Source organism: Lissotriton helveticus, chromosome 9 (assembly GCF_964261635.1).
Source record: "Lissotriton helveticus chromosome 9, aLisHel1.1, whole genome shotgun sequence".
NCBI classification, from domain to species: domain Eukaryota; kingdom Metazoa; phylum Chordata; class Amphibia; order Caudata; family Salamandridae; genus Lissotriton; species Lissotriton helveticus.
The window spans coordinates 177,038,781-177,051,853 of NC_136070.1; the positions used below are offsets into that span (position 1 = coordinate 177,038,781).

Sequence of the window (13,073 nt, forward strand, 5' to 3'; positions counted from 1 at the left end):
GCCAAGACCTCAGTAGGTCAGGGACCACAGCTGGTCAGTAATTGACATATCACCTCCAACAATGGTGCCCTCTAAATGGCTCAAGGCACCTCATGTTACGTGTACTGCCATTGGTATAGTAATTTGGAGTGCTACCTTCCATCTCGTACTGCTCGTAAAGTTAGTTGCCTTTGTCACTACATCTCCCCATTTATTCTTGTCTAGTTTTATCAGATTCTCTTACATCATTGTCTTTTGAAAGGGCAATGTTTAATCTGCGTTGGGGTCATCAGGATCTTGTAACTGTAGGAGGTGATGTGACTCCTTTAGTCATAATTCAGTAAAACTTTCTGAAAGGGGTAAGCATCCGAGAGGCCCCATCCTGACCTTCGGGTGCACCATCAATGTCTGACTTGTAGATATCTGAACCTCTGAACTTCTGGCAACTAGAAGTCTCCCTTAGCTTGTTCAAAAGTTTTAATTTCTACCCCATGGAATAGGTCTCTAATTGTGCAGCACCCATCACACTCACCTGAGCATTTAGGAGGAAATTCTTTTACCCCATAGTAGGATGAACAGTGATGGAAAAGTAATGGGACTGCTTTTAAACCCTATTGAGTTTCAGTTTTGCTCTTGTCACTGGGGATATATACAAGTGGATGCATCTACGTGCACGACAGGACGAGGGCACCTCGCACAAAGGTCCTCCACTTAACCTGTGGGAGATCATGCACCAGCCTTTATCCACTACTTTCCTGGTCCATTCAAACAGATAGCCTAGATAAGCCACATGTAGTTATGTTTGGAACACCAATTTTCCATCAAGGGGGCCTAGCGTGCACTTTCCACAAAAGGCCAAAGCATAACTTCTGCATTCCTTCTAAGTACCCTCGGTCTACGTTTATTGGTAGTGCTTCGAAAGCATATATCACGTTAGGGAGTATCAATGTTAAGCGTTGCTATGCAACCCACCCAAGATAGAGGTTTATGCTTCCGATGTGCTAATTCTGTTTTCAGTGCCTTACATAGCTTTTCTAATTTTTTTTGTGAACCTGCCCACCAGGTCCACAATTAGGTATTTAATGGTGTCGCTTGACTACTGGAATGGAGATGTTTCCTTGTGTGACTGTAATGCCTCGTGACCTAGCGCAAGTTTACGACCCTCTGATTTATTTGTGTTGAATTTGAATCCTGACACCTGGCTATAAAGGTCCAGCTCTTTGAAGATGTCTGCCAGTGAACCATTTATGACGGTCACGGACAACAATATGCCATTAGCGCACTTTGTTATTTTCTACTCATTTCCTTACAGTCAGGTATCTTTAATCTGTCTTTTGGTCTGGATTTGCTGCACTGGTGGTTCCAGGGAATATCCAAATCAGTAGAAAGAGAAAAGGGTTCCCTGTCTCATTCCTAGCTCAATGTGAATCCATCAACATAGGATTATGTTTAGCCTAATCCTGGTTGTCCAAGCCTTAAGCAAGCAAACACCAAGGTCATGAGCCCTTCCCTATAGCTCATTTTTGCTAAGACATTTCTCATTGAAGTCCAGTCAACCATTTTAAATGCTTTTTCCCCATCCAAAGATAGTAACACCGACCTCCGGTTTCCTTTGTATCCAATATCTAATAGATGCTAATTCCTCTTCTTAATCTCAGAGCTCATACTAATGTGGATAACACACACATCATTTTTGTGCTTGAAAATCCATCAGCCCTTTACCCCTATACCATTGGACAACGGGACTACTGGAGCCAACTGAAATAGTAGCATGTGGCACATGGACCCACCATTATTTTTTAACTACCTGTCCTCAAGAACTAGGGTCCCTGCCATTCCTCTCAACCAAAGTGAGGTGCCCAGGGATGATCATGAACTTCAAAACAATGTTTGTACAAGATGAGAAAAAAGTTTTGTGAATTTTCTTATACCTCGACTATTCTCAGAAGGTTCAAGCCACTATCACCGTTAGCAATCTCCAAAGTTGACCATGCCAACAGACAATATTTTGGGAATGCCCCTGTTAATTCTTTTGGAATTACGCAGAATGCAGCTGTCAGACAGCTGCTCATTACACCATACATCATCTCTTTATAACATCAACGCAAACTGCATAAATCTTTGAGTTCTCACTGGGACGGGATCACTCTTCCTTCAACAGAAACTCCATAACCTTTACCTAACAAGACCACTCAACTAGAATTTGGGAGAACACTAAAAATAGGCTACTCCAAACCATATAAATACAAGAGGCAGATATTAAACTATAATAGTTGGTAAGTACATATGCACAAATGTTTCTTTTCTCATACCATTCTGAACATCACACGCTTAAGCACAGCAAGGAATGCTGCACTATGCCTGAAGTATGTCTTTGAACCTCACGCAATTACTTCCACAGAGTTCATTCAATATCCAACATCCTTCTAACTATACACTCCGAAAGGTAGCCTAGCAAGCGGGTGTAAATCACAGCACTTTATAGCCGTGTAAGTGGTTTGAAGAGCTATTCCAATGTTCCATTCCAATCAAATTAACCCAGACAGCTATGAGTACGATCTAATCACTTCATCCAATAGAACCCTCCGCACTAAGCCACTGCAAATTCTCTACCCAGTGGCTCGTTCATTCTTCATCTAAATGCAACCTTCCATTGGATAATTCTGTCAACCACACTATAACACAATAACCATCAATACAATCTGAACAGCTTCTCATTAATTGTCACCCTGCTGTTTCCTAGAGGCTTAATATTGAGACTGATGCACACAAATCATATCAGTCAGTCAGTCAAAAAGCTTTTATTATCGGTTATAAACCATATAAAAGACATAGATATCACATCATATACAACAATACTATGTACAAATAAGTTGGTAAATAGATATAGAAAATTCATAAAAAGACATCAAAACGCAGCGTACTTAAGTTAAAACGAGCGTTGGTATCTCTCTATTGTACACAGTTTGTAAGCTGACCCACCACGCAAGATAAGTAGAAAGAAAGAGGGCCACCCATGTTATAACTATTTCGAACCCTTTAGAATCGCGCACCTTGTGAACCACATTGACAACAGAAATTTAGAGGTCACAAGAACAAACATGAAAGACGTATCTGATTTAAAAAGTCTAAAAGCCTCTCTGTAGTCTCTTATACCTCTAAGCCGGCAACTCTGAATTAACCACTTAGTTCTTGCCCTAGAATAGGAGGGGCAGAAGAGCAGAACGTGAAGATCTGTCTCTCTGCTAGCCTCACATCCTGGGCAAGTACTTGTGTGAAGTGGTATTTTTGACCACTTGTCGGTGGTTTCCCTCAAGGGAAGTGTGCCATGCCTAAACTGGAGATAGAGTTTCTTAGCCAAAGGTGGTTGGATTTGGTCTAAGAATCTCTCAAAAGAAGGGTGGGCCTTAATCTCTAGAAAGGCATTAGTGAGCCTACCCAGGGTCGAATTTGTTGATAGGAGAGCCCTCACGTACTCTTTCAGTGATATGCCCAATACCTTCCTAGGGAGCGAGGCACAAGCCTCCTCAGGGGAGGACGACAGGTCCCCCCCACCCAATTTCTGTGCGAGGCATTGGATGTACTTCAACCACGGGATCTTGCCCGCACCCCCTCTGGCTAGCAGATCCCGCAAGTCTTTCCTATAGCTCTCGAGTTTAGGGGTAGCCCAAAGTCGTCTCCAGTATAACAGAGGGCGGTTTGAAATGACCTCATGGATTGGCACCAGACCTAAGTCCAACCTCAATGGAACCAGGAGAGTGCTCTGGGGAAGGCGCAGGAGGCGTCTTATAAAGCTGTTCTCAGTGAGGGAAAGGGGGCCACACTTGCATGCCCCCAAAGTTCTGCACCATAAAGTGCACCACCTCTTGCCTGCGCCTTGTAAATTTCTACAGCCGGTCCCATAAGTTTGAGGGAAGATTTACTGTGAACTTTTAGGATACCCCCCGATGACTGGGCAAGTTTCATATTGGCTTTGGCGATCTGTGAACCCCAGTCCATTTTATCATTGATGGTAACCCTCAGATACTCGAAGGTTGACACTAGGTCTAGGGCCGTTCCATCCAGATGCGGGTGGGGGCAGTTCGAGTGAGTCGAGTTAAACGCCATGTATTTCGTTTTGGTGAAATTAATTTCCAGGTTCCTCATTTTACAAAAGCTAGAAAAAGCTTCTAATGTTCGCTGTATACCCCCCAGTGTTTTTGACAATAGGAGGGTATCGTCAGCGAACATTAGTTTAGGAATTTTCCTACCAGCTAATGAAGGGGAGTCCAGATTGTTCGCTCCCAGTAAGTGGGCAATAAGGCCATTGAGGAATAGGGAAAAGAGCGTGGGCGCTAGTACGCATCCTTGCCTGACTCCCCTTTCCACTGGGAAAGGGGAAGTCAGTGCCCCCCCTTCCCATACCTCACCCTTGCGTACGTGCCCGTGTGCAGCCGCTGGAAAAGTTCACATAGGTAAGCCGGTGCACCCATCTCAGTTAATATGACCCAAAGCTTGTCCCTCTGGACCAGGTCAAAAGCTGACTGCAAGTCCACGAATATCAAATACAAGCTGCCGCCCCCCAGAGTAACGGTCTTCCAGTAGACCAGCTGGAGTCTAAAAAGCTGGTCTATCGTTGACACCCCGCCCTGAATCCAGCCTGCAGAGAGGACAGAATGTTCAATCAATCAATCAATCATGAAATTTGTATAGCGCGCTACTCACCCGTAGGGGTCTCAAGGCGCTGAGGGGGGGGGGGGTTGCTACTGCTCGAACAGCCAGGTCTTGAGTAGTTTCCTGAAGGAGAGGTGATCCTGGGTCAGCCGTAGGTGAGTGGGGAGGGAGTTCCATGTCTTGGCTGCCAGGTAGGAGAAGGATCTTCCTCTGACGGTGGATTTCCGAATTCTTGGGACGGAGGCGAGGGCGAGGATGGCGGATCGGAGTTGGCGGGTGGGTGTGTAGAAGGTGAGGCGGCTGTTGAGGTACTTCGGGCCTAAGTCGTGGAGAGCCTTGTGTGCGTGGGTGAGGAGTCTGAACGTGATCCTCTTGTTGACGGGGAGCCAGTGCAGGTCTTTCAGGTGGGCGGAGATGTGGCTGCGGCGCGGGATGTCCAGGATGAGTCATGCTGAGGCGTTCTGGATGCGCTGGAGTCTTTTCTGGAGTTTGGCCGTGGTTCCAGCGTAGAGGGTGTTTCCATAGTCCAGACGGCTGGTGACGAGGGCCTGGGTGACCGTCTTCCTGGTTTCGGTGGAGATCCATCGGAAGATCTTTCGGAGCATGCGCAGGGTGTTGAAGCAAGATGATGAGACTGCGTTCACTTGCTTGGTCATCGCGAGGGAGGAGTCCAGGATGACGCCCAGGTTGCGTGCGTGGCCCGTTGGTTTGGGTGCGCTGCCCAGGGCAGGTGGCCACCAGGAGACGTCCCAGGCGGAGGGCGATGATCCCAGGATGAGGACTTCCGTCTTGTCTGAGTTCAGTTTCAGGCGGCTGTTCTTCATCCCTTCGTGCAGGCTGGTTCTGGCGGTGGCGGGGTCGTTGGTGAGGGAGAGCATCAGCTGGGTGTCGTCGGCGTAGGAGATGATGTTGAGGTTGTGTTTGCATGCGATGGCTGCGAGAGGGCTCATGTAGATGTTAAAGAGGGTTGGGCTGAGTGATGATCCTTGAGGTACGCCGCAGATGACTTCGGTGGCCTTGGATCTGAACGGGGGGAGGCGAACTCTCTGGGTTCTTCCGGCGAGGAACGAGATGATCTACTCCAATGCCTTCTCTTGGACTCCGATGTTGCTGAGGCGCTGCACTAGGGTGCGGTGGCAGACAGTGTCGAACGCTGCAGAGAGGTCCAGGAGGATAAGGGCCGCTGTTTCCCCGTTGTCGAGCAGGGATCTGATGTCGTCCGTGGCTGCGATGAGGGCGGTCTCGGTGCTGTGGTTGGCTCGGAAACCGGACTGCGAGGGGTAGAGGGATCCGTTCGTCTAGAGGAAGGCGGCAAGCTGTCAGTTGACGGTCTTCTCGATGACTTAGGCGGGAAAAGGGAGGAGCGAGATGGGGCGGTAGTTCTTGAGGTCAGTGGGGTCTGCTGTTGGTTTCTTCAGGAGGGCGCTGAGCTTGGCGTGCTTCCAGATCTCCGGGAAGTTGGCGGAGTTGAAGGAGGTGTTGATGATGTCCCGGAGTTGGGGTGCGATGATGGAGTCGGCCTTGTTGAAGACGTGGTGGGGGCAGGGGTCTGTTGGTGATCCAGAGTGGATGGTGTTCATCGTGCGGGTGGTGTCTTCGGTGTTGATTGGGGTCCAGGCGCAGAGGGTGGTGGTGGGGGGCGTTGGTTCGATGGTTGGGTGCGTGGTAGGTGCGCCGAAGCTGCTGTGTATGTCGGCGATCTTGCGGTGGAAGAACGAGGAGAGTGAGTCACAGAGGTCTTGCGAGGGGGTGATGTTGTTGTTTTCGGCGCTGGGGTTGGAGAGCTCTTTGACGATGCTGAAGAGCTCCTTGCTGTTGTGGGCGTTGTTGTCCAGTCGTTCTGTGAATGCTGTCTTCTTGGTGGTGCGGATCAGTTGGTGGTGTTTGCGGGTGGCGTGCTTGAGGGCAGTCATGTTGTCTGTGGTTTGGTCGTGACCCCAGGGTTTCTCGAGGGTGCGGCAGTTATTCTTGGAGTTCTTGAGTTCGTCGGTGAACCAGGAGGTTTTCTTGCTGCCGGGTCTGCTGGGAGGGGTTCTTCAGTGGCGCGAGTTCATTTGCGCAGTTGGTGAGCCACTGTGTGAGGTTGCTGGCTGCTTCGTTAGGGTCCGTTGTGCTGGCAGGAGGGTTCTGGCGGAGGGAGGTGGTGAGCTGCTCGGTGGTGATCTTGCTCCAGCTCCTGCGAGGAGTCTGTTGTGGGTGATGGTGGGTCGTTGTTCCTCTGAAGCTGAAGTGGATGCAGCTGTGGTCAGTCCAGTGGAGTCCAGTGGAGTGGCTGAAGGAGATGTGCTTGCTGGAGGAGAAGATGGGGTCAAGCGTGTAGCCGGCGTAGTGGGTGGGGGTGTTCACCATTTGCTTGAGTCCGAGGTTGGCGAGGTTGTCCAGCAGGGTGGTGGTGTTGTTGTCCTTGTTGTTCTCCAGGTGGAAGTTGAGGTCCCCTAGGAGGATGTAGTCGGCGGAGGGGAGGGCGTGCGGGCTGATGAAGTCTGCGATGTCTTCGCTGAATTGTGTCCGGGGTCCCAGGGGTCTGTAGGTGAGGGTGCCTCTGAGGGTGGTCTTGGGATCGGTGTGTATCTGGAAGTGGAGTTGTTCGGCGGCGGTGAAGGTGTCGTCGGGGTTGGTCGTGATGCGGATGGTGTTCTGGTGTACGATGGCGATGCCTCCTCCAGTCTGGTTTACACGGTCCTTCCGGGTGATCTTGTATCCGTCCGGGATGGCTATGGCGATGTCAGGCGCTGAGGAAGCGTTCATCCAGGTTTCTGTGAGGAAGGCGACGTCCGGTGATGTAGTGTCGAGCAGGTTCCAGAGTTCGACGGCGTGCCTGTGGACGGAGCGGGTGTTGAGCAAGATGCACTTGAGGTGGTTGCTGCTGGTGCTTGGCTTGTCGGGTGCGGTACAGGTCCGGAGGCAGGTGAATTTGCAGGCTTGGCAGGTGAAAGGTCCGTGGGTGCGTTTCGGGGTGGCTCAGTAGCAGGCGGCGTTCCGGCCGGCGTTGAGTGCGTGGAGGGTGGCGGCCTCGTAGGTACGTCGGGAGGTTTGGCGATGTCGGGGGCCAGGGGTCCTGGCGCTGGGCGCGGGCCAGGCACGGATGAGCGCAGACGGGCTTGCCTTTGGCGCGACTTCGGCGCACAATCGGCGCACCCGCTGCGCGTGAACGCTGCGCGTTCGCCGTGCGGCCTCCATATGAGGGGCTGAGGGAGGGAGGAGCAGCTGGGAGGCGGGAGCGGGGTGGAGAATGGGAACAGCGGGGGGGCGGGGCCGCAGGGAGCAGCGGCGGGAAAGAGGGCGAAGCGGGAGGCGGGGGGCACAGAAGGAAAAAGGGGGAGCGAGGGGGACACACTCACAGGGTTACAGAAGGCAAAAAAGGGGCACAATGGGGACCAGACACAGGATACAGATGGCGCAGGGGAGAACAAATACAGATAAACAGAAGGCAAGGGCAATGCAGGGAAAAACGAAAAACGGCACAAGTTTACCAGGAGGATAGCGAGGAACAACAGCGGTCAGAGCGTCGCAACAGCGCACAGCACGGGGAGGACCGCGCGGTGGCTAGGGGGGGGGGGCGACCTACCTGGAGGCAGGGTCAAGGGTCCCTCTTGATGTTGTTGTCATCCATCCAACTCTGCAGCCTGGTCAGGAGGACTCTGGAAAAAAGCTTCTGGAGGACGTCAATCAGGCTTATCGGTCGGTAGTTGGCCGGGTCCAGGGAGAAGCCTTTTTAAATATGGGTACAAATTCAGCACCTAGCCATGTAGAAGGAATGGCCATGCCCTGCACGATGCCATTAAAAAAAGTGCAGATATATGGTGCCCATACCACGTCCTCAGTTCGATACAAATCCCCAGGGATTTTATCCAAACCTGGGGCCTTTCCCGGGGTCAGGCTCCTAATTGCTGTCTTAATTTCCAAGATCATAAATGGGTAGCCATCATGGGCCCTATCCAGCACAAGGTCTGTATCTGAGGTGATTACAGCCGCACAAGGAGGCGCCAGCGCCTTCACGGCTCCCAGTGCATATAGAGGCTTAAAGTGGGCAAGCCACACCTCCTCACTAAGGTTGGGGACAATGGCAGACGCGCCTGAGGCCGAGCCACCACGAACCAAGTTCCAGAATAACCTGAAATCACGGGCCTCAAGGGCTTCTCTAATTTTCACCCAATTGTCGGCTTCCCATTCAGCCTTGGCCGCACAAATTAGTCTTTTATAGGCAAGCCGAGCATTTCTAACAGTCAACGGGGTGCCTTGCTTCAGCTCCTTGATCAAGTTAGATTTAGCCTCCCTACATCTTAGATTAAACCAGTGGGCTTGCTTAACTGGCTTCCCACCACCAGTGTGAGATGTTACAAAGAAATCAGCCAGTTGTTTGAATAGGGAGGTATGGGTAGCCTGCAAAACCAAAAGGTGGGAGGGCTCATGGTCACCTTCCCCGAGGTTGCTAACCACATCTAGTGCCCCCGCTACGTGGTTGTAGATCTCCGCTACCCTATCCGGTGCTTGGGCAACCTTCTCCCACCTGACTCGCCTGCCTCCCAAAGTCTGGATGTCCCAACTTCTTCTGGTAGTGGTTGGTTCCCTAGGGGATTCACTAGTTCAAGAGAAAGTAGGTTGTGATCACTATCAGCCCTAGGTACTACGGTAAATTCTTTAAGATATGGCCATAAGCCCACGTCTACAAGTATATAATCAATGGTCGTACTTTTCCCTGGCCTGTTGAAAGTACAGGCACCTGGTACGTCAGGGGAAAGTCTCCCATTGCTCCCCTTAGGGAGAAAGTAACAGCCAGCTTATTAATGGCGAGTGCCAGCGGCGTTTGAAGCATACATACTGCATTCCGGAATAAAGCGAGCCTCATCCTCTTCTGAAGTAACAGAAGGAATTCCAGGCAATGGCTCAAAGTGGCAGTTGAAATCTGCCCCAATGATAATGTGGTGGGAGGGGGGGAAGGAAGATAATAGCACCTCAAGGGCCTCCAGGGTAGATAAGGCCTTCTGGATGGGAACAGGGGGCAGATAGATATTTACCACCGCCAAAACCAGCCCCTTACCAAATGAAAGTGTGATGCACAGGATATCTAGGCATTTGGTGTCTATTACCTTGACAATGCACCCCAGGTGCACCGCCACCCACGTGCACAGCCCTCCCGAAGGTCTACCCCTTGGCCCCTGAGATTCCGCTTCATAATAGGATGTGAAGCCTACCCTAGCGGGAGCAGACAAGAGCCGAGTCTCTTGGAAGAGACAAAGGTCAAAAGTATCAACCAGCTCTCCCCATTCGAGGTTTTGTAGCTTTGTCCCCAACCCAGCTACGTTCCAGGACCCAATCATTGTAGGGCGAGCAACCACTAGCTCTGTTGTTGATACACTGGGGTAAGCATGACCAGGGGAGGTGGATATTTGACAGCTGTGGGGCTCTACATCCCCACACGCCCCTCCCGTCGCCTGCCTATCCTCAAAATTGTGTGTCGGGGTCTGGGCACCCCAAGTTGGTGGTAGTCAGTCCACACTGCTCAGAGCCCTACAACGGTTAACCAAAGGGATATTAAATTGGGAGGGACAATTACCATGTGGGAAAGGGGGGTGATGTTCACGCTGGGCTGGGGCCCAGTTTGTGCTGTAAAAGTAACTCAAATGTCGAGTATTAACCATGCCCGGGATAGCCTGGTCACCACTCCCTACAAATTGTTTAACTATAGCTGGGTCCCTGAAGTTGACAAGGATACAGTCCCCCTCAATATCTTTTGGTCTGGTTCCCAGCCAGTTTACCCTTGTACGAGCATGATCTCCCCCTGGCCCTGTCCCATCAATGGTCGGTGTATATTCAGCCAATGAATAACCCTATTTTTCAGTGCTGAATAGGTTTCCCCTCGGGCGTTGTTTAGCGGTGGTAGATTGCTGCCTTATAGGGACCTGGGGGCAGGGAGGGGGCCTAATCGAACTGTCCAAGACCACAGTGCTCAGGGGTAGTCCGATATTCGCTGGGTTTTTAGTAGATTTCTTAACTACGCCCCGTGCCTGAGGTTTTAGGGACGGGCCGGGGGGATACTGTGTCCCTGTCTGGGATCTAAGGCAGGTGTCTTACTGGTGGCAGGGCCGGCACTCACATCCAAGCTCCCCAGGGTGCTAAGTGCCTGCGCTTTCCCTGCACCCTTGTTGTTAATAAGGGTCGCTAGCCGATCTATCCTAGATGACAATGTCTTAAAGTGGGAAGTTATCAGCTGCTCCATATGGGCCTGAAGGTCTATAATCATATGAGTGGCCCAGAGTGGCGGCCCAGGGATAGCTTTAGGCAGACCGGGCTCCGGCAATACATCAGCCGTAATGGGAACTACTTTGTCAGCCTTTTTGCGTCCAGGTTTCTGGGTCCTAGTTTTCTTGTTCAGCCTTATAACCTTCCTTATCACAGGGTTGGGATGCGGCAACTCATCTGTGATGAGGGCACTGGCATCTGGGACCTGCTGCACACAAGGTAGATCTGCAAAGGACATAAGGATCGAAGTACTTTCAAAGGGCTTTAGTGTGGTCTCTGGCAGATCACCTTCTACCTGTTGAGGTATAAACCCAGACGTTAACGAAAAGCGACTCTCTGTGTTCTCTATAGCAGTAGAGAGACAACGCCTATCGTTTTTTGCAGCATTTTGTCTATCGCTGTGAGAGTGGGGAGGGGTTGGGCGGAAGCAGCATGCTTCCTTGTCACGGGACGTGAGATGGTACTCAAGTTAGTTTTCCCCATATTGAGCTTGTTGGTTGAGTGAGGGAAGGCTATGGGTAAACTCTCCTTATACTAAAAATAAGTAAACTCTGCGTTTGTCAAATTAAGAGATAATAACGAGTGCGGTCCCTAACTGTTAAAAATAGACCAGTGGGGACAAGCTATGACTGAAAATAAGGTGCTAAGGTGGACCTGTAAGTTTTCAAACAACAAGGTTAAAAACAGATACACCACCTCGTAACAATTAATTTAAAATTAATGGCCATAATAACTCAGATTTCAGAGGTGTGGCCCAGCCCTGCCACGTTCTGCCCCGGACGGCCACTGACGGCCCGCCCTTTGCCCGGGCTTCGCCCGGCTCGTCCTGTGAAACGCGGTGCTGCCGCTGGATTTGAAGCAGCTGTGGGGGGCGTGGCGGGAAGGTGCCTCCCTGTCCCGATGACTCCTGGGCACTGTAGTGCAGCCTCCCTCTTGGCCCCTGCAGCCCCAACAGCGAACGTTTCCCGCAAAGCGGGAAACGTGAGTAGTTAGCAGATGGCAGATCAGGGAGCATGATACTACTACTCCTTTTCGTGGCCCCCACTTCACCAAGAGCAATCCATTTGTCCTGCGTCGGCAACAAAAGTCTCCCCCAAATCCTATCATCCCCCAATATTAAATGAAATGTTAAAATGTACCCTGTCGTAAAGCTCCACAATCAAATGGTAGGCAGCTTCATCTGTGCCGAACTGGAAATCTACAATCCGGTCCATGCCAAGTTGTTTCACACTCACAAGCCTTCTGGTCTTCAAATGTTTCCGACACTGAGTAAAAAGAAAGAGGAACACATCCAGTATTTCTGTATATAGCACCATATTACATAATTTGTGCTGAGAAATCCACAAGAAATCAGACACCTACTTACTGGGCAGTGTATTCTGTTAAAGTGGAAAGGCAGTACGAACAGAGCCGATGGGCAGACAAATGCTCACTGAAATCATGTGGCACAACAGTGCCAATTTGTGAAGCGAACACAAGAGACCAATGCACACATGGCTGGCAAGTTATGGGGCACAGGAACAGGAAATGAGTAGGGGCTTATTTGTGTAATAAAGTTTAAGCTTGGTTAAAGCTACTCGTCTTTTTATGCACAAGAAATATCCTAAGACATGAAGGATTTACAGTATAAGAAGAAATGAGGAGAGTAAAATTACAACTGAAGAGGTCACGTTTTTTCAAATCGACCTCCAACTTGCTCCTCAGAACTTGTAAGCCGCTGGTCTCAACAGTAGATGCACAAGGGACTGTTCCTTGAGGTGAAGAGATGAAAGACCTGCACACTAACTTGCACACAGCCATCATAGCATTATAAAACCGAACAGTAGAAGTTAAGAGCCAATTCTCTTACCATTCTGAACACCACACACTAAGCACAGCAAGGAATGCTGCACTATGCCGTTGAACCTCACACAATTACTTCCACAGAGTTCATTCAATATCCAACATCCTTCTGACTATACCCTCCGAAAGGGAGCCTAGCAAGCGAGTGTAAATCACAGCACTTCATAGCCGTGTAAGTGGTTTGAAGAGCTATTCCAAAAGAGACAATACAGGATATGGTACATCTGAGCGCATTAGCTCATGGCAATTCATGTGCAGTGTCAGTCAAATATTTTGGCAATTTGTAAGCAATGCTTGCAACATGGTTAGGCCACCTCTCTGTGGGCCACATATACAAAGGGTTTAGTAGTTGCAAA

General features: G+C 50.3%; 1 protein-coding gene across 1 annotated transcript in view; it reads right to left on the reverse strand.

The window, feature by feature from the left end:
• NEMF (nuclear export mediator factor) overlaps positions 1–13,073 on the reverse strand; it is a 546,593-nt gene that overhangs the window by 450,898 nt on the left and 82,622 nt on the right. Inside the window, exon 4 of the mRNA XM_078659711.1 lies at positions 12,015–12,140. Within this exon, the coding sequence (XP_078515837.1) occupies positions 12,015–12,140 (126 nt within the window). The remainder of the gene's footprint in view (positions 1–12,014; positions 12,141–13,073) is intronic.